The following is a 22,106-nucleotide window of genomic DNA, read 5'->3' on the forward strand; positions in this document are numbered from 1 at the left end:
GATACAAACAAGCACTGCCGGAAATAGAGCCAGATTGGGTGACCTTATTTCATGCCGATGGCAATTCCATCGTATCAGCACCGCCGATTAGAAATAAAACCTAAATTTATTTGTAGCCGTACGACCACCGAACCAAAGCCCTTGGGTCCAGACGTCTTTCCGAACTGAACTAATGCATCCCAAGTCATAATTTTTTTGACTACATTGTGGTCCTGGCATATAAAATTTGGTAGAAAAAATACCATTTGTGGGCTATAGGGAGATCAGAAAATGATTTACATTACAAAATGTAAAGGTACAAGTTACAAAGCATATTGTACAAAGATTCAATTTGTGATCTTTGCACGGGTGAAAAATGGTCATACTTTTTTTTTACAGAAGGCTTCTATCAATTATCTGCATCTATATTTCTTTTTCAACTTTGGAACTTAAAACTGTGATTTATGTTAAGCTTCATAGAAGAGTAATACAGCCAAGTCCGGAACCAACAATTTCCTCTTTTTTTTTTGAGTGCAGCCTCACGAGAACCGCTCATCACTAACTGCATCTAGGTCAACAGAGAACAAAATATTATTGCTATCGTCTGAACCCTTACTTACATTCCGGCATGAACAATAATGATCTCAAATTCATACATTTGTTGCTCATGTCTGTCAGTGTTCGCTATCTGCAAATACTAAATTAGCTAAGGTGGAAAACTTAATTTGCAACTAGCGACCTTGGCAGACCACATAGAAAAAATGCCTAATAATAATGCATGGGTTTGGTTAACATCACTTCACCTTCCCAACCACACCTCACCTCACCACACCGCACCGCTAAATAGTCAGTAGCCTACATGCCAAGCTACAGCTGCACTGAGTGCTGATGAAACATGTGAGCAAACATCACTTTGGTGTGTGAGTGAGATTCTGAGATTTCAAGTAGCCCTTCCTTCTCATAAACCAACTACTACCTAGTCCCCATGAGATACTTTAATGCCAGCAGCTAGGCACATCGTGAGGTTAATCTAGCAACCCATCCATCCATCATTCCTTCGCTGAGAAAAACGCAAGTAAAACATTTGCCTCTTGATGCATAGAGAGAAGGAAAAGTTATTTACAAACTAGAAAGTGCCATGAAAAACCAAATTACAGCGTTACAGCCCACGCGGAGTGATGCCGCAAGGCCCACCACCACCGCTGTCATTCATGTACGTCGATCGTGTCGTGGGCGAAGAAGTGCCCTTCCTTGCAACGTTTGGGGCGGATTGGATGGCCGGTTGAACCAGTCCACGAAGTCCTCCTTATTGATGGAGAGCTGGGATGTCGACCTGATCCACAAAAGCACCTCGTACCACAGGGTGCACGAGAAAGGGCCGCAATCACTAGTAGAAAAGGGGCTTTTAGTTCCGGTTCATAAAGGCTGGAACCGGAACTAAAGGGTCGTTACTAAAGCCTCCCCCTTTAGTCCTGGTTCTTACACGAATCGGGACTAAAGGCTTTCCACGTGGCCGCTGCCTGGAGGTCCACCTTTAGTCCCGGTTGGTAACACCAACCGGTACTAAAGGAAATTTTATGATTTTTTTTTTAAATTGAATTTTTTTGGAACTTTTTTTTATTTTCAAATTTCTGAATTATTTTAACCTCTCATCTCTAATCACCCCTCACCCCTCACCCCTCATCACTGCTCAATTTAACCTCTAATCACCCCTTATCATCTAACTTTCCGGACGGTCACCCATTCTCTCACTACTCCAGCCTGAGCACGCTTAACTTTCGGGTTCTATTCTCCCTCGTTCCAAGTTTGCACTTGTTGTTTTCCTGACAATAGTAAGATGTCAATCCTATTAACCTCAGGAATTTAGCTTGAGCATGAAGTCACACATTTCACTGTTTGAGTTTGAAACTATTGTTCTAAAAAATAACACTAATATTTAGTAACACTAATATTTCTTGAATAATTAGTTTGAAATGACCACAGTTTGAGCATAGTTTGACCAGATTTGACCAAAATTCAAAAAAACTGAAATAATTATTTAGTAACACTAATATTCTTGAATAATTATTTAGTAACACTAATACTTCTTGAAACTAGTAAGTTTGAATTTTTTTGAATTTTTTTGCCTCCAGATCTTAAAAGCCCCGTAACTTTTTTTGTTAGGTTTTTGAGGATTTTGAAAATGTTTAACGGGGTTCCCCCGTTAAATTCGGATGTAACTTTTCCTGGGTAGATGATTTTTCATATAAAAAACTTTTTCATCCGAGTTAGTATGCAAAAGTTATGCCCATTTTACAAATTCCAGAGAGATTTTAGCAAATAAAACCGAAATTCACATTTGCAAATTTTCCCAACAACTAGACCACATATCACATGGGAAACTTATTTTCTTTTATTTTTTTGACATTTCCATCATTTTCTTTTATTTTTTTTAAAACTGAAAAGACGATCAGGGGGGGCAGAGTTTGAAAATGGGACCTTTAGTACCGGTTCGTGGCACGAACCGGGACTAAAGGCCTCAACCCCATTAGTACCGGTTCGTGTCTCAAACCGGGACTAAAGGTCTAATCTTTAGTCCCGGTTTGAGGCACGAACCGGGACTAAAGGGCATCGCACCCTTTAGTCCCGGTTCGTGTCTTAAACCGGGACTAAAGGACTCAGGTAAACCGGGACTAATGCCTTAGCCGCACGAACCGGGACCAATGCTCACATTAGTCTGAACCGGGACTAATGTGAATATTGCCCTGGACCAAAGCCCTGTTTTCTACTAGTGAATTCATCCAACCTTGTTACAATCTGAAGTGAAACAAAAGAAGAAGAACGGTAACATGAATAATTAAGCAAATATTCAAGACTAGAATTTGAATATTTGAACATTTACACACCCAGATTAAAAAGAGATGAGATTTTGTATCGAAGGCTAACTCGATAGTGCGTGACATGACCCTTTTTAGACGGAGATGCCCATTGATTGGCACCCACTACATTGAACAGTTGTGCACACTCCAGTTATAGTTCACAGAGATGCATACAAAATTATAAATGATCCTTCAAGCCCACTAATCTAAGAACATAGCAATGAAACTAATATCCAAAATTAAACAGAAGAAGCATCGAAGTGGGGGTGTTAAGTCAGACCTAAAGATGCCTAGTTGAAAAAGGAATTGTTGGGAAAAGATCTCGTTCCTCCCTCCCCGAGGCGCTCCCGCGGGCGCCCCCGGGAGGATCCCTAGCGTCGCCTCCCCCTGCGCCCCTCGCCTCGCCCCCCCTCCCTCGCCGCCGCCGGGGGCATCGCTGGCCGAAGGGCACGTGGTGCTGGCGGTGGCGGGGCTACTCCCTCCCACGCGCAGATGGTGGCCGTCGCAGGACGCCCCTCCTCTGCTCGGTGGTGACGACCGTCGGGCCGGCCCTGCTTCAGCCCACCTCCCTCCTCATGGCGTTTTGGTGGCTGGCGGCACCGCCTCCTACCTCGCCAGCGCAGTCGTGGGGATCCGATGCCTTGGATCGTGCTGGTGGCGGATCTGACCCCCGACCCAGATCTGGACGGTGTGGTGGTTGGCGGTGGTAGGGGCAACCGGCGGCTGTGTTTAGGTGGTGGCGCTGCAGTTGGAGTCCGTCTCTTCGGTGGTGGGGCTCCGGCTGGACCTGGCCAGGGCACGGTGGCGTGGGTGTTGTGGTGGTGGTGCTGCGTGTCCGATTTGCCGACGTTTGTTGGGAGGGTGACGCGGGTTGGGGCATCAGCCCGACGTGGTTGTTGCTCCGGCTGTGGGCGGCGGCGGGAGGGGGGTGGCTCGGTTCTCTCGGTGTGGAGGCTTCCATTCATGCCGGCATCACGGCAGCTCGGTGGGCCGGCTGGGACGGCGGCTAGCTTTCTGGCGTCGGCTCGTCTGTAGGTGGCCCATTTTGACCTTTGGTCCCCTCCTCGTCGTCTGGTTGCTATCTTCGTCAAAGGTTTGGCCCTCCCCCGACAATGGTCCATCGCTCATCTCGCGTCCGGCAGCAGGACTGTGCTCGTCTCGCGCCCGACAGCAGGACCGACCTCATCTTGCGCTCGGTGCCCCGAACGGGTCGATGGACGCCAGTTTTGGCTGACCTATTGGGTTTCGGCGTTGGGGGCGGCCCAGGGGTGCGAAAGGAAAGCCCTTTCCGCCCGTATCTTTGGTTGGGGTTGCGATGGGTCTCGAGCGAGGTGGTGTCAAGGTCTGGGGTGCCGGGGCAGCGGCCCTGGTGGTGGTTCCGCGGTGCTCATGGGCAGAGCCCGTGGTTAGGTGCCGCCCGATGGACATGGTCGTGTGGCGTCCGGTGGTGGTGAGTGTTGGCTGGGGTGAAAACCTGATCTATCTTCAGACGGACCGGCGGTGGCGAAGCTCGTTCCCTTCTTGAAGGCATCGTCGCGGCTCTCATTGCCCGTCGTGTTGCTCTAGGGGAAACTCTGATCCTCGGGTCGGGCGGTAGCGGCGCTTTGGTGTCGTAACCTTTCTGAAGGCGCCGCCTTAGAGCACATAGTTCGTCATATGCGGCTTCATCTCTTCGCGGTGGCATGCTCACGGTTGAGGATTCCGGTTGCTTTGTAGTACTAGGGGTAGTGTTGCTGTGCTCAACGCCTTTGTATCCTGCCTTAGGTGTGTGCGTGTGCTGTGATGGAGTGCGCTTGTATCTGAGTTATGGTCGGTCGGTGCTTTATATATAAAGCGGGGTGAAAGCCTTTTTTTGGTAAACATGCCTAGTTAAGCCCCAAATTAAGTAAAGCCTTGGTTCATCGAAAAGTTCATTCTGCACCCGAGCTCATATGCTCCCGCATGAACTGTAAAATCGAAAAAAATTCAAAAAATTTCAATTTTTTTGAGAGAAACATTGACAAAAGTTCTAAGTGCCTGCAAAGATTCATCATGAAATCACATTCTTGTAAGGCGTGGCAAAAAAACAAATTCAGTGCATCAAAATGCGTTTGAAAGTAGCTTTTTCAGAGTACTATTTTTGTTTTTTTGCCACGCCTTCTAGGAATGTGATTTCATGACGAATTTTTGCAGGCACTTAGAACTTTTGTCAATGTTTCTCTCAAATTTCTTTTTGGAATTTATTGAATTTTTTTCGATTTTTTTTCGATTTTACTGTTCATGTGGGAGCATATGAGCTCGGGTGTCAATCAGTTAGGCGCATCTCTTGGGGATTAATTGTGAGGTGCTTGAGATGATGGCACATGGAGGTTGGGGCTTCTTAATTTCTTAATGCATAGAAACTTTACCTAGCCTACTGGCATTACACTCTGCAGGAAGAGTTGAGCAACGATCATTACTCCTTCATTACATTAGAACTAGTCTCCAGTCTCCATCTTGCCAAGTGTCAACAAATAAGAAGACACTTCTTTGCTGTTTTAGTTATTTTTTGTCAGGTTTTGCGAACTTGGCTCGTTGTAAATTTTGTTCACAAGATATGCAGCACTGATCTACCAATGACAATATGACTATGAATAATTTCGTTTAAATATTTATAGAACTTGACATAGTTTCATTTAAATAATTATTTTTTAGAGGAGAATTATGATATCACACTATGACTATGAATGACGATCTGCGACGGATGGGACTGCAAAACAAAAAGTGAGACTGGTGGTGTGTGTTGTACTTAGAAACAGGTGTGTGTCTGCTCAAGTTAAGTAGAGCAGAGGAGTCGCCAACTAATCAAGAAAGCAAGGAGCTGAGCTGATCAGTAGCAAGTAGTAGGAGTGGAGTGGAGTGCTTCACACTCTCAGCAAAGTGGACTTCACTTCCACTGGCATTAAAGGGACAAAATTACTGTTCTGACCCTTAAGGCAAACTAAATCCCGATTTGACCTCGTTCCGAAAAAAATTTCGTTTCTGACCTTTTCTGGTGACGCCAAGGTCCCTGGCGTCTGGGTTACGAAGCAGACGCCGGGGTCCCTGGCGTCTGGCCCCTGGCCCGCACTGCCCGCCTGCCCGTTGACCTGCTGACGTGGCAAAGGGGCCAGACGAGACGCCAGGGTCCCTGGCGTCTGGCCCCGGTAGGCCAGACGCCAAGGACCCTGGCGTCTGGCCCCGGTAGGTTTAAACCACGCGCGGGCCCAGCCCACCCATCCCCAACCTCTCCCTGGCGGCGGCCGAACGCAGGAACAGAGAGGAAACTTTCTCTCGCCCCTCTTCTCCCTCACACCAAATCCCCCCTTGATCTACTCCATCCTCCACCCAAATTTGTGGATCTGAGACCCCCAAGCATCCTTGAGGTATTCTCCCCCATTCCCTCCAATTTGTTTTGATTAGAACATCTCTTTTTGGTTGCATTATTCATCATTGGGAGATGTTAGATGAGTACTTGTTGTTTTTGTTTTAGTAAATTTTGTGTAGTTGTTAGATGGTATAGTTGATTTGTAGATAGTAGATGATGTGTTGTTGAATATGTATGCAATTTGAATTTGTTTGGTTCATATGTAGATTATCCTATTGGCTTATTTTTTTTGCAAAAGAGATGATGAAATTGATGGTTGTATGTGACATGATTTGTTCCACAGATTGGGTTGTATAAATTAGATGTTATGTATTTGCATATGTTTTGAATATGAGTGTTTTAAGGGAGAGAGAGATGTTGCATATGATAAAATTTTGCATATGGTTATGTGACACCATATTATTTGAGAATTTTATTTGATTGAAAGATGATGTGCGTATATTTGAGAAGATGATGTATGCATGTGCTAGTAAATTAGCTATATGTTGAATATATAGATGGCATAATATTTGTTTGAATCTGAGAAAGACTACTTTGGCAAGCAAATATATTTAGAAAAAATATTATATGTGTGAAGTGGTATGCCAATATAGTTGAATATATAGATGGCATAATTTTTTCTTCAAAAGAGATGATGAAATTTGATGATTGTGTGTGACATGATTTGTTCAATAGAATGGCGGATGTTGATTATGAATTTTATTTGATGGTGAAATTTGGTACCCTAGATGATATGTGTGCATATGAAGAAGAAAGAAATGATGTTGTTATGTTTGAGAAGAATGGTGTATTCATATGGCATAACTTGGAGAAGAAAATTGTATTGTTTTATATTGTTCACGTATTCATAGATGTTTGTGATTTGTTTTGTAGGATGGCGGATGGTGATGGACCTTGGTATGACGGATTAATCGATGAGTGGGATAAGGAGCATCGTGCTCGTGCCATTGAGAATGGACAGGTAAGAAGCAAGACTGGGTCAATTTTCGTTGTTTCTCATTTGTGTTCTTTTATTGATTATTAAAACATCACTTTATTTGCAGGTTGTGGTTGCTATGCGCATGAGGGGTCATTCCGCTGATGACTTTGATTACGACCCGCGGTATGAGCCTTACATTCGGAGATTGGGTCTTCTCCCATTCGTGTTGCAGTTTAAGCGACGCGCTCCGCCGGTGAACCACGCGGCGCTGACCGCACTTGTGGATCGTTGGAGGCCAGAGACTCACTCGTTCCACCTTCCATGTGGGGAGCTGACGATGACCCTACAGGACATGGCTATGATAAGCGGCCTTCCTATCAACGGACAAGCTGTTACCGGTCGTGTCAGCGTGGGTAATTGGCGAGAACGGACTGCCGATTTAATTGGCGTTCAGCCCGAGGACCCTCAGGAAGGCAAGGCCGATACCGCGAAAGTGAGGCATTCTTGGCTAAAACTGGTCAGAGGAAACACCAACCCGTGCCCTCAAGATGCCAATGACGTGGTTGTGCAGCAGTACGCGCGGGCCTATCTTTGGTATGTACTAACCAAGGTAGTCTTCTCAGATGCAACTGGGAACTCAGCCCTCTGGATGTTCTTGGAGCCACTTAATAACTGGGATACCCAGTATAGCTGGGGTTCGGCCGCACTAGCATACTTGTATCGTCAGGTAAGAGATATTTGTAACCATTTATCTTGCATTTGTCATGCGCCTCCATATGTAACATGTTTGTTTGATTGCAGCTTGACTTGGCGTGTCGGAGGAAGGGAGGTACATCCTCATTGTCTGGGTTTGTTTGGAGCCTATCCGTGTGGATGTGGGAGCGGATCCCGGTTGGACGACCCGATTTGAAGAACCCCCTCATGGCAAACCCACGGGGTAATCATGACGGGTTGCATGATGATGATCCATATCGGCGCCCTACGCTTGCTTACTATTGGGAACAAGTGACTGTCTACACAGGAAGCTCGCATGTGCGATACAAGTGCTATATGAACGAGCTGGACACCTTGACTGCTGAGCAGGTTTTGAGTAGTTCGATGAGATAAAATTTAGTCAAGAATGAAACTTATGTAGCTAACCATGTATCTCTTTGTTTTGCAGGTACATTGGTTGCCTTATGTGGAAGATTGTGACTTTGATCTTAATGAGATGTGCACGCATGATAGCCATCTTTGGCGGGCCAGGTGCCCAATGATATGCTTCTTCGCAGTCGAGTGGCACTTTGTAGACCGTGTGGCAAGACAATTTGGAAAAAGACAAGGTATTCCAATTGAGGAGAGCAAGGAGGAAATGTTATCTCTGCATCGGTAAGCAAGCATGCCTTGAGTATGTAGTAGAGCATTGAATAAGTTAATGTTTGCTAATGCTTTGTCCCGTGCATCATTTGTAGGTTCGATCGAAGGAACAATCAGGATATATCGGATTGGGCAAACAAACACCGTGCGTGGATAGAAATTTGGAATCAAAGAGACACGTTAGTGCAATTAGAGAATAGACCTCACAATCAGTCAGCATATCAGAAGTATCAAGTGTGGTATGCGGATCGTTACCGGTTAAAGCTGAAGCCAGGTTGGACTCACGAAGAGTGGTCGGAGTTGGTGTCTGAAGACCCGGAGACTGCAGAAGGTTATCATACCTTCAACACGGCTGTGAGAGACACCAGAGGGGCTCATGTTGACTACGCACCGATGCATGACGAAATGGTAGTCTGTTTGACCTATTCTAACATACTTGCATCATGTTGTCTTCTTTCAAATACATAAGTTTGGTGTGCTCATGAATTGCAGGGCAGAGAGTTGCTTCTGTGCGTCAACGATGCCAATGTTGCACTGAGTCATCCACCTGGTGGTGCATTATCTGAGAGGACTCTTAGGAGCACGATGGAGGTTAGTCGCAATATATTATAAAAGTTTTTTTCGCGGATTAGTTATTTGCATCTCATATCATAGCATATTTTGTGTTGTCGCAGAAGTTCAAGAAGCGGTTCCATAAGATGGCAGCTATGCTTTCTTGCCATGGTGCTCAGTCCAGTGACGTGTATGCACCAGGTAGCCGCGCCGCCAGAGCTAATAAACGGCGTTATGTCCAGAACGAAGAGGACATAGAGGAGGAGGTCAATGAAGAGGAGCCAGCACATCAAGAGGAGCCAACACATCATGATGAGCATGAGTATGATGCAACACATCAAGAGGATCATGAGTATGATGTTGATGCTCCACAACCATCACAGGTTACACAACCGACACAAGGCAATGCCCGCTCTAAAAAAGGCAAAGCAATAGCTAAGACACCGGGCCAGAAAGGTAGAAAGAAGATATGGAACACTCAATTCCATAGTCCGGAGTATCCTCATCAATTTATGCCTGCGGGAATGCAAAGATATAAGTCGAACATTGATGCAGAGGCGGAGGAGGCTAGCGAAGAGGAGGAGCATGAGGCTAGCGAAGAGGAGGAGCATACACTTGCAGATATCGTGAAGAGAGGAAGGAAGAAGTGAGCTTGTTGTAGTTTGTTTCAATGAGCTTGTTCTAGTTTGTTTCGACGAACCTGGTGTAGTCTCTTTCCATGAACTTGTTGTCGTTTCTTTCCATGAACTTGTTGCCGTTCGAATTAAGTTGTACCGGATTCGTGAAGTTGCTATGAATGTTTGACATGAATGATGTGATTTACGTTAATTGTTGTTTCCTGTGATTTAGTCATTTATATGAATGTTTATATGAATGTTTGACATGAATGATGAAATCTGTACTTAGTCATCTATATGCACAGGGAGCCAGACGCCAGGTCCTTGGCGTCTGGCTGTAAGTCAGGGGACCAGACGCCAGGGTCCTTGGCGTCTGGCTGTAAGTCAGGCGACCAAACGCCAGGGTCCTTGGCGTCTGGCAGTCTACTGACACCAGAAACAGGGTAAAGCAGGGGAGCCAGACGCCAGGGTCCTTGGCGTCTGGTCCTGGTGCAGACAATACTTGCTTTTTCACTTGTAGTTTTGTCTTTTCACTTGTAGTTTCGAATAACATACATACATAAGCATTGCATAGTCTTTTCATAACACTATAGTTGACAAATGACAAACATAGTTCAAATTACAAACTTAGTTCATGACCACGATGGTCTACGATACAATGTCTCGAATGACATAGCAAATTACAAACATAGTTCAAATTACACAAATAGTCTCGAATGACATAAGTAGTTCATGACCACGATGGTTGAAACGACATGAACATCACATATAACTCGGTTTCCTGTAGCAATGCAAGTCAACAACCCTTTTCCATTTCCATTCTTCCAGCATTTCTTGAATCTTGTCATCATTAGTTATGTCAACCAATTTTCTTTCCCCGGGGCCATCTGACTTCCTCCTGCTGACGTAGTACACAAAATCCTCTTCCTTCAACCCTTGCTTCAACATGAATTTAGTCTTCAACCAATCGAAAGTGAGGTCCACTTGACTAACTTGCACAATACATGGAGACAAGCCATGCACATGAACAACAGGGCTAAGCACCCACTGAGTTTCGTTAGCCATCTACAGCACACAAATCTCTTAGTAGCTAACCTATGATACATTAAACCACGAGGAAAACAAACTAGGGTTTTCACAAAAGTATGATAAATTAAACCAACCAAAAAATGGGGGTGGAGTTGATTTACCTTCTAGTCTCGAAATCCTGAAGATCCAACGGTGAAACCGGACCGATTTGTGAGAGATCTGAGGGGGGGGGGGTTAGGGTGCTGGACGAGGGAGTGACGTTGGCAGGGCTAGAGGTGAGAGTGGGTGGATATGAGTGAAATGAGAGGGGTAGAGGTGGAGATGAATGGATGAGAGGGGTAGAGGTGGGCCCAAAATCTTATCCACTCGAATCTTATCCATTAGACAAGAATGCTTTCTGGACACCAGACGCCAGGGACCTTGGCGTCTGGGTGTCCATCAGACACACCAGACGGCCTGTCTGGTCACCTGCGCGAGCAAAGCACGCCAGACGCCAGGGTTCCTGGCATCTGGGTGTGGGAGGCAGACGCCAGGGACCTTGGCGTCTGGGTGTCCATCAGACACACCAGACGGCCTGTCTGGTCACCTGCGTGAGCAAAGCAAGCCAGACGCCAGGGACCCTGGCGTCTGGATCTGGGAGGCAGACGCCATGCACCCTGGCGTCTGGGTGTGGGCCTGGTGTTTTTGCACACAGCTTGTTAAAGTTTTTGCTTAGCAACAACTAGCAAACACTGTTAAATATGAACAAAGCATGCTACTCTCAACCAAAAATATGAACCAAGCATATCAACTAGTCTCGAATGACGAACATAGTTTGCACATAATCTCAAATAGTCTCGAATGACAGAAATAGTTCATGACCACACAAGGTCTCGAATAATAAGTTCATACATTAAACAAAGTCTCGACAGTTCATCATCGACGCCGGTGCCTTTCCATTTGTCTACTGAGTAGTCCGGGGCCACTTTCCCTTCTTGTCACGTGCCTCGTCCTCCTCTCGTGCATCGCGAGCCCTTGCAAGTTTGCTTGCCCTCTCTTCTTGACGAGCCGCCTTCTCTTTGCGTGCCCTCTCTTGCTCACGCTTCTTGCGCTCACGAGCCTCCTTCTCACGATGCTCCCGCTCCAATCCCCGTGCATAGGACTCCTCGAATAGGCGTTGCCTCCGTAACCAATCTGCACGTTGGTCCTCTTGGATATCTTTTGGTACCTCGTGATCTATCCAAGTGAAGTACTTGCAAAGTGGAGGAGGGGACTACATATAAACCATGATTTTGTTAGACATATGAGTGACAACTTGTTGATGTTTTTTATATGTACACCTAACATACCGGTGGTATGTCATATGCGTTAGTTGGCCTTCGACGATCATGTGCATAGTTGGGACACACGAAAAACCTTCTACCTTCTGTCCATGACTTGTTGCGGTCAGTGGACACCTTCAGCTTGCAAACATCACCACACCAACATGGTGGTGTGGGCACATCCTTCTCCTTCTTCTTGTCCAAACTGGCCTCCAACCACGTCTTCGGCATGTCCTCTTGGTCCGCGCACGGTGGCCTCGTCCTGGAACCGGATGAAGCCATGCCTACAAAAGTCACAATTGTTAGCACAAGACATTAAGAGAGCAAATGCATAAATGCTAGGAATTGTATGAACAAATAATATACCATTATTATTAGATCAACCATCTGGATTAAACAAATAACTGAAGGCCGATCCATTATCAACCATTCCTCTACGACCACCTCTAGCACTTGTGCTTCCTCTTCGACCACGACCACCTCTAGCACTTGTGCCTGCTCGACCACCACCTCTAGCACTTGTGCTAGCTCGACCACCACCTCTAGCACTTGTGCTCCCTCTACGAACACTAGCACCTCTAGCACTTGTGCTCCCTCTACGACCACCACTACCACCTCTGACGCTCGTTCTTCCTCGACCACCACCACCGTCACCTCTTCCACCTCTTTTACCATCGGTGCCGCCTCCACGACTTGTTTTTCTTTTTTTGGTTTTCTTTTTTTTTTGCATGTCCGCTCATTGTGTCCCCCTTCACCGCACACCCCACAGTTGATAATGTCAGGAGCCTCCATGAAATGACCGCTACCAAATTGTTTCATGCCAGTGTATCCAGCCAGGTCATCCATATCACCCCTGAACCTCTTAGTTCTCCTTCTACCCTTCGTCTCCACCTTCAGAAGAGGGTCTGGCCTAATATGAGGGCCATGGTACTCAGGCCACTGTGATTGGTCCAAGAAAGGGTGAAATCTTGGCGCCCATGTCAACCTAGTAGCTTCCACATGGAACTCTTGCATCCTCACGGTTTTTCCATCATTAACATGTATGTTTCTCGCCTTCGCCGCCGTTATCAAATGCGAGCATGGCCAATGATACTTACTAGGCCTCTCGCACTGGCACCACCGAGTCTTCAGTTTCACCTCAAATGTAGCACCACCATATTGTCTACCATCTCGTGTTGTGCCACCTGGCTCATCAATTTGATAGATCATTTCAAGTCTATCGAATACGATAACTTGTTGTCGTGAAGACTTGCTTGCTTGTAACTGCAACCATTCATCAACCTTTTCCGGATAATCCTTTTTTTCACCTATCCATTTTGCAGTCTCTTCAGAATGCCTCTGAAAGTACTCATTAAGCTTGAAGAAGGTGTACTCCACTATTGCAGTCACCGGCAAAGCACGAGCACCCTTCAACACATTGTTGAAACATTCTACGAGATTGCTCGTCATGTCGCCATATCGCCAACCACCATCGTCATGAGCGCGTGCCCACTTGTGCTTCTCACTTAAATTCCTAGTTAAGAAGTCTTTTCCCCCTTCGTTCACCGCTGCAAAGAGTTTGTTGTACCGAGCATCGAAACCTTGGGTGGTGAAGGCCACACATACATGGGTAAGGTCTTTGCTGAGCTCCTTGCTCTTACATGCCCGGTAAAAGTTGGCCACGAAATGCCTCATGCACCATCTGTGGTGAAGCTTTGGAAATCCTGGAATAACAATGTCCATTGCCTTAAGTATGCCATGATGTCGGTCCGATATGATGCATACCTCCCTAGCCCCAATCACGTTGTGCCTAACATGACCCATGAACCACTCCCAGTTGTCTTGGTGCTCGGAAGGCACCAAAGCAAATGCACATGGCAACACATTGTCGTTTGATGAGTGCGCCATTGCTACCATTAGTGTGCCCTTATATCTACCGGTCAAGAACGTGCCATCTATAGACAAGACCGGACGACAATGCTGAAACGCCTCCACACATTGTCCATAACTCCAGAAGGCACGGTGGAACACTCCCTCGTGATCCTCGACCACATGAAACATGCCCGGGTTCCTATGTGCAATGGCGGCCAACAACCTTGGGAGCTGGTTGTATGCTTCTTCATAACCACCGTACAACATCCTAATAGCATTTGCCTTTGCCTTCCATGCCTTCCCATACTTGACTTCATAACCAAATTGTTTTTTCACCGTCCGCATGAGAAACCTCACTTTCACAGTGGGATCAAAGGCTATGTCTTTCATCCATTTGTATCCAAGATACTCAGATGTGAGTTGACGGTGTGTCTTTCTAAGTCGTTTCGATGGCGGTTTGCATCTATGAGTGGTATCACAACTTGTTAACACCCATTCTTCGGTTTCTTTAAGCTTTCTTGCACGAACCTTCCATGTGCATTACTTTTGCTCACACACCACGGTGTAACGCAATTTCATGTCGGAGTGCTCAACATAAATTGGCCTATGGTTTCGAATGGCATAGTCAGCCAACCAAAACTTCAGCATAGGCAAGCTCAGAAACTTCAATCCTTTCTTCAAATAAGCATTCTCGTCCTCATTCTCCACCCTTGGTTCTCCTGGATCCGGGCATGGTGTTGGCTCAATCGCCGTCATTCTCATTCCACCGTCAACAACAGCTTTATGGGCAAGGCCGAGATCTTTAAACAAGTGAGTTCTTTTTTGTAAGCCCGTCAGCTCAAAGTGGATTTGGTTCTCCTCCTTTTTGAATCCATCCTCGTCCAACTGTTCAACTGGACCCTCGTCATCCGAGTCATACGCATATTGACGCCTAAAAGGCAAGTCACGATCCATGTCCTTTTGCGCTATGTACACATCCAAGTCACCAACATCATTGCCATGAAACCCTTCCTCTTGCTCTTCGTCGTCATCATAAGCATCTTCATCCTCTTGAATTACTCCGTCACTAGCAATCACCTCAACTTCATTTGCTTGGCTAGTTGGTGGTTGGCTAGAAGCATTGGGGGCATACAACTCAACCTCATTTGCTTGGCTAGTTGGTGGTTGGCTAGAAGCATTGGGGGCATACAACTCAACCTCATTTGCTTTGATAGTTGGTACACGGGGACATGGTGGGGATAAACATTGGGGGCATCAACCACAACCCTATGCTCAACAAGTGGCACCATTGTCCTCTCGCTCATGTCATCCATTGGGGAAGAGACATACCGGTTCAAATCAAAGGTAAACCGAGGAGATTCAGTGGTGGCAAACAATTCAAGTGACTTGTCTTCCGATTGGGATACTTTTTCCTTGTATACATCCCAATGCAAATCCGAGGTGATAGGCATACTTTTCAAGCGAGATTTGGCTCCAACTCCAACATCATACCTTCCTATTAACTTAACATCAACATTGGTGTCCATCCACTTCAAGACTTGTCTCACTTTTGCAACAACATCCTCATAGCTAGGGCTTCTATCAAAAACCAATGGTTCCTCACCCGTGTCGGCATTGTTACTCAAGAATGCCTCCTTGTCAATGTAATGAACATTAACAAGTCTCTCCATCTAAAAATTACATGAATGCATTTAAGACCTCAATGAGAATTGGTGTTTATCCAAATACATCTTATTATATCCAAATCATATCAACACTAAATTATTGGTGATGTCCACAAAAGTATCACTAATCACTAATTAACACACTAAGCAAAGTTAACCCTAATCACTAACTAACCCTAACCCCCAATCTTTCTACTCAACAAACATATATTCCTACTACACACCATGCATAGCACTATATTATCAAAGTTAACCAAGCCATTCACACTAACATAAGGGGGAGAAAACATGAACTAGGGTTCCACCAACATGTATAAAATGCAACCAAAAGGACAAGACTTAACAAAAAATAATTGGATGATTTGGGAGAGATTAACAAGAGCAACAAAGTGATGGAAAGATCCACCTAAGGGATGTACCTTTTGGAGAGGATTTGAGGGGGGAGCTTGAGGGGTGAGAGAGAGTGGGGAGGCAGCAGCTCTTCTTCAAGCTCGGGCTGGATTGGGGAAAGTGTGTGGGGTGGGACCCACACACTCTCCCGGTGGGGTTATCCACTTACCGGGGCCAGACGCCACGGTCCCTGGCGTCTGGCCCCTTTGCCACGTCAGCAGGTCAACGGGCAGGCGGGCAGTGCGGGCCAGGGGCCAGACGCCAGGGACCGTGCCGTCTGCTTCGTAACCCAGACGCCAGGGACCTTGGCGTCACCGAAAAAGGTCAGAAACGAATTTTTTTTTGGAACGAGGTCAAATCGGGATTTAGTTTGCCTTAAGGGTCAGAACAATAATTTTGTCCGCATTAAAGCAGCAGCAGCCACACTCTCACTGGTTGTTAGAGGTCGTTGGAACCTACTGCCCGGTGGGCCCTATGACTAACTGCCCCATCCAAGCATACATGACCATGGCACACTGAAAATTGCTACGTGAACACACTATCTTACACCAGCACTGCAGTCCCGTTGTTTTCATATTAGAGGAAATGTTTTGGCGATATACTTTAGAGATTCTAGTGCGGTACTTGGGCTATCGCATTAAATAGCATAGGTGCTTCTGTTGTACTACCTCCCTCTAGGTGAATAAGTCATTAGCGTAGTTCTAGGTCATCGATTTGAGCAATTAAATATGTGTTATATGTCATGAAAAGTATATCACTAGATTTCTACACGGATGTAGTTTTTAAATATATATATTTTATCACATATAATACATATTTAGATAGTTAAATCGTTGACCTAGAACTACGCGAATGACTTATTCACCGAGACAGAGGTAGTACCAAAAGGTTAATGTGGTTGGACTTGGGCTTAAGTTTGTACTCTCAATGTCAACCTTGAGCACTAAATTAGTAGTAGAGTACAAACCATTTGTACCACCCTCATATCTGCTAATATCCTATGACATTGGATGGCGTACTATTTGTTTCTTCTTCATTTTCTGGATCAGAGGAGATTCTAGGATTATCTCAGTTAAAGCAATGATTTATTATTTGTTATCATATGACATTGGATTTATTATTTATTATCTCAGTTAAAGCACCATGAAAATAATCTATCTTTGTGTAAGGGAAGAGAATATTTGCATGTATGTACGTGTGTATGTGTGTGTGCGGTTAGCTTGGGTATTGGCTAATTTTTTCAAATAATACATTTTTTTATTAATTTTCATAAATATTACGCTGGGTAATTTTTTTTCAAAAATAATACACCGTCGGCCCGTTGCAGGCCGACTGGGCTTAGTCGGCCCACAGCAGGCCGATTGGATTCCAGTCGGCCTACAGCTGGCCGACTGGCCCCTGTCGGCCCACTGTGGGCTGATTGGGTCCTGTCGGCCCACTGTGGGCTGACTGGAGCTAATTGGCCCGCTGTGGGCTAATTGTTTTTGCAAAAAAATAGGCATAAAAAATATATGTTTAAAAAAATGTTAATCATGTAATTAAAAAATGTTAAACGTGTATAAAAAAATGTTCCTGATGTATACAAAAATGTATAATATAGATGCAAAAATGTTGACATAAAAAGTATGTTTTAAAAAGTGTTAATCATGTATTTAAAAATTGTTAAATGTGTGTATAAAAAATGTTCCTTATTTATACAAAAAATATAGAATGTGTATGAAAAAAAGTTGACACCAAAAAATTATGTTGGTGAGTTGGTGACAAAAAATAAATCAAGGTTGTGAAAAAAATATGATTGGTTGCTCTTTTTGTATGGAACTAGAACATTTTTTTCAAACATATTTTTTTGGTGTCAACTTTTTTTCATACACATTCTATATTTTTTTATAGATAAGGAACATTTTTTATACACACATTTAACAATTTTTAATCATGTATTTGAAAAAATGTCAACTTTTCAAACATAATTTTTTGGTGTCAACTTTTTTTCATACACATTCTATATTTTTTGTATAAATAAGGAACATTTTTATACACACATTTAACAATTTTTAAATACATGCTTAACACTTTTCAAAACATATTTTTATGTCAACATTTTTGCATATATATTGTACATTTTTTGTATACATCAGGAACATTTTTTTATACACGTTTAACATTTTTTAATTACATGATTAACATTTTTAAACATATATTTTTTATGCCTACTTTTTTTGCAAAAATAATTAGCCCAAAGCGAGCCAATTAGCTCCAGTCGGCCCACAGTAGGCCGACAGGACGCAATCAGCCCACAGTGGGCCGACAGGGGCCAGTCGGCCAGCTGTAGGCCGACTGGAATCCAATCGGCCTGCTGTGGGCCGACTAGGCCCAGTCGGCCTGCAACGGGCCGACGGTGTATTATTTTTGAATTTTTTTATCCAGCGTAATATTTATGAAAATTAATAAAAAAATGTATTATTTAAGAAAAATTAGTTGGGTATTGGTGGTCTGGCTGGCTGGCTGGCTGTTGCTCTACCACCAATAAAGGCAGGACTCACTCCCCACACCATCCACCATCCTCTCGCCTGCTTCCTTTCTTCCACCTCCAACCCAACCCAGCTCACCTTCAAATATGCTCCAACATCTCATTCAAAATGATCTTCCGATCCTGAGGAGGAGAATTCGTCGCAAAACTCAAATCTAACACCATTCAAATTTCGATGATGCCGGAACTCTGTCTGTCACTTGGTCCGCCTGCCTCTGCATCGATCGGTGCACACGAGATCGCCAATTGATTGTCGCGGCTGATGCGGACTCGCGGTGTGTTGCTCTATGGGGTCATGGGCTTGATGGCCGGCTGAATTTTGTGTGTGTTAAGTATGAAGTGCTAGTACTAGGAATGATGGACGTGTGCTCTTGAAGGAAGATTGTTGGACAGCTACCACTTAACAGTGATTAGATTAGTTGGGGGATTAGGAGTGTGATTAGTGACAGCTTAGGGAGGAGGGGAGTGTGGTGCGAGGTGAGGCCGTCCGTGCGTGCTGTGGGGTCACTGACTAGTTGAGGAGGGAGGCAACATGTTTAACTACCTGGTAGGCTGACAGGCCAGGCCCCACACCCGCAGCCAGCACACCTGTAATGTACTGGCCCTCCACTCCACTCTCTCCCTCTCCGCCGGGACGTGCGTGTTCACCTCCGGCTGGCTGTCCGGCCGGCCTATCAACATTAAATATAATCTTCCCAAATAATAATAATAATAATAATAATAATAATAATAATAATAATAATAATAATAATCTGCTTGGTCAGTATTAGTCTACCTATCTTTGTCAAATGGATGGTATTATTCTTTTTCCTCTACCGGATTTTGGGAAAATGGGTACTCATGTGCTTACATGTCTACCATGCAAAAAAATGGTACATACATGTTTCTTTGAACCTTTTCTTTTACGGAAAGGCCAAAGGACATATATCAAGTTGCACAAACCCCTACAAAGACACACTAACAAAAGGGCTTCCGCACCCCAAAGACTTCTAGTCTTCTTGCTCTTGCATTCACCGGCAACGTTTTGTGAGCAAAGCTCGTTGTCGCACCCAGGCCTCGTATCAACCAAGCAAACTTATTCAAACACATGAGCTTGCTGAAATACCACAATTTGTATAAGAAGCGGGTATGTAGAAGTCGATGTGAACTAGAAGACGCTGGCGGCCACGGTTTGCATAGCAAATCGCCACCCTGGGATAGAAACGCTGCATAGGACATGTAGAAACACCCCAATTTCAGCCAAATGGAGTCAAGGAACAAAAATCTCACGCATTCCTTGACGAGGCCGATAGTGGCAAACCTATGACGGTCGGAACTCGATTCAGAGATCCAAGACACACATCCGACAAACCTACATAATAAAAAACCAGACATGGAGAATCATATCTGGGACACACAATCTTCCACATGTCTTCCAATGATACAAAGAAGCAGTGCCGAAAACAGAGCGAGATTGGGAGACCTTATTTCATGCCGACGGCAACGCCATCATATCAACACCGCCGATTAGAGACAAATCCTAAATTTATTCGTAACTGTACCACCACCGAACCAAAGCCCTGGGTCCATATGTCTTTCCGAACTCAACTAATACATCCCCAAGTTCTCAATTTTTTGACTGCATTATAGTCCTGGCATATAAAATTTCGGTAGAAAAAAAATATCATTTGCGGACTATAGGGAGATCAGAAAATGATTTACAGTACAAAATGTCAAGGTACAAGTTGCGGAGCATATTGTACAAAGATTCAATTTGCGATCTTTGCACGGGTGAAAAATGGTTATATTTTTTCTATAGAAGGCTTCTATCAATTATATGCGTCTATGTTTCCTTTTGTAACTTCAGAAATTTAAAACCGCAATTTATGCTAAGTTTCGTAGAAGAGTAATATAGCCAAGCCAAGAACCAACATTTTCCATTTTTTTTTGAGTGCGGCCTCACGAGAACCGCTCATCACTACCTGCATCTAGGTCAACAAAGAAGAAAATACTATTGCTATCGTCTGGACCCTTGCTTACATTTTGGCGTGAACAATAATGATCTCAAATTCACACGTTTGTTGTTGATGCCTGTCAGTGTTCACTATCTGCAAATAATAAATTAGCTAACGTGGAAACTTAATTTGCAGCTAGCGACCTTTTCTCTTACCAGGATCAACTACATTTAACCACCCGGCACGGGTGGTCAGCGATTTACCCGGTTGAGTGATTGGTTGATTGACAAATTAGCTTAGTAGCACAACTGGCAGACCACATAGAAAAAATTCCTAATAATAATGCATGGGTTCGGTCAACATCACTTCACCCTCCCAACCACACCTCACCTCACCACGCCGCACTGCCATGCTACTACAGCTGCACTGAGTGCTGATGAAACATGTGAGCACACATCACTTTGGTGTGTGAGTGAGATTCTGAAGTAAATTGCATGAAACCATCACTTTTAAGGCTAGGTTTGCAGAAAACACTATGATACATTTTTGTTGCAGAAGACACTATATCTAGCGTAATTGTTTTGTAAAAATGACTGATCGGCGGATTTGGCTCTGTTAAACACGTTTATGACATGTCAGTCCTTTTTTTGCTTACGTGTTTGTGTTTGAAGCAAAAAAGCCCTCAACTTTCTCCCTCATGCCAACCAGATCCCTCCCCTTCCCTAAAAAAAACAGATTCTCTCCTATTCCCAATTCACTCTCCGCAGCTCGGCTCGGCGACGCTGCCGCCAGCATCGGATCTGCAGACTCCCACAGTCCCACTAGCTCGCCGCCGCTGCTCCCTCCGCAGGCCGCCGTCGTCGCTGCTTCCTCCACAGGCCGCCGCCATCGTCGCGCGACACCGATTCTGCAGGCCTCCGCCGCTTCCTCTGCTCCGTCCGCAGGCCGCCGCTGTCGCTGCTTCGTCCGCAGGTAGCCGTCGCCGCTACTCCCTCCGCAGGCCGCCGCCATCGTCGCCCAGCAGCGAATCTGCAGGTCTCCGCCGCTCCCTTTGCTCCCTCCGCAGGCCGCCGTTGTGGTTGCTCCTCCGCATGCCGCCGTCGCTCCCTCCGCAGGCCATCCCCAACGAGCTGCAGTTGGCCGGCCGAGGAGCTCGAGGTGGTTGCGCTCCAGCCGATGCACTAACCCTCCACAGGTTGCTACACCGCGGGCGCCTACCTCCCATACCCCGATGGCGCGCCCTCTCGCCGGCGAGGAGAACCATGGGAGTCCTATTCTGCTCGTGTGAGCCATGGGCGCTGTGCTACCGGTTTTGTGCACACGGGGGGCTAATTGCGTTTTCGATTTCTGATTAAGGGGTGTCTATAAAATTGTCGGGACTAGTTTGTAAATATAGATAAAAACCCATTTGGCATGAAAAGTTATGACATGTAAGCAAAAATAGGGACCCACCTGTCATAAACGCGCCGATCAGTGGTTTTTGCAAAAAGATTACGTTAGATATAGTGTCTTCTGCAACAAAAATGTAGCACAGTATTTTCTGCAAAACTAGCCTTCAAAGTGGTGGTTTCGCGCAATTTACTCGAGATTTTGAGATCTTAAGTAGCCCTTCCTTTTCATAAACCAACTAGCTAGTCCCCATGAGATACTTTAATGCTAGCAGCGAGGCACATCGTGAGGTTAATCTAGCAACCCATCCATCATTATCCCTTCGCTAAAAAAACCCCGCAAGAAAACATTTTCT

General features: G+C 45.1%; 2 protein-coding genes and 1 long non-coding RNA gene across 3 annotated transcripts in view; 2 read left to right on the plus strand and 1 right to left on the minus strand.

The window, feature by feature from the left end:
- LOC119366663 (serine/threonine-protein phosphatase 7 long form homolog) overlaps positions 1-8,654 on the plus strand; it is a 35,632-nt gene extending 26,978 nt beyond the window's left edge. The window contains exons 2-6 of the mRNA XM_037632435.1: positions 7,096-7,183; positions 7,266-7,868; positions 7,943-8,224; positions 8,304-8,331; positions 8,593-8,654. Of these exons, the coding sequence (XP_037488332.1) occupies positions 7,096-7,183; positions 7,266-7,868; positions 7,943-8,224; positions 8,304-8,331; positions 8,593-8,654 (1,063 nt within the window). The remainder of the gene's footprint in view (positions 1-7,095; positions 7,184-7,265; positions 7,869-7,942; positions 8,225-8,303; positions 8,332-8,592) is intronic.
- A 51-nt stretch (positions 8,655-8,705) lies between these two features.
- Positions 8,706-9,844, plus strand: LOC119366722. The gene is made up of 3 exons (XM_037632461.1): positions 8,706-8,905; positions 8,990-9,088; positions 9,172-9,844. The coding sequence occupies exons 1-3, from the start codon at positions 8,891-8,893 to the stop codon at positions 9,697-9,699; spliced, it is 642 nt and encodes a 213-aa protein (XP_037488358.1). The 5' UTR covers positions 8,706-8,890; the 3' UTR covers positions 9,700-9,844.
- Positions 9,845-11,854: 2,010 nt separating this feature from the next.
- On the minus strand, positions 11,855-16,047 carry LOC119366723. Its single transcript, XR_005176091.1, has 3 exons — positions 15,931-16,047; positions 12,024-12,280; positions 11,855-11,947 (listed from the first exon to the last, which is right to left on the minus strand). It is a non-coding gene; the product is annotated as an uncharacterized LOC119366723 (long non-coding RNA).
- Positions 16,048-22,106: the final 6,059 nt, after the last annotated feature.

The sequence above is a fragment of the Triticum dicoccoides genome, chromosome 2B, assembly GCF_002162155.2.
Source record: "Triticum dicoccoides isolate Atlit2015 ecotype Zavitan chromosome 2B, WEW_v2.0, whole genome shotgun sequence".
Lineage (NCBI taxonomy): Eukaryota > Viridiplantae > Streptophyta > Magnoliopsida > Poales > Poaceae > Triticum > Triticum dicoccoides.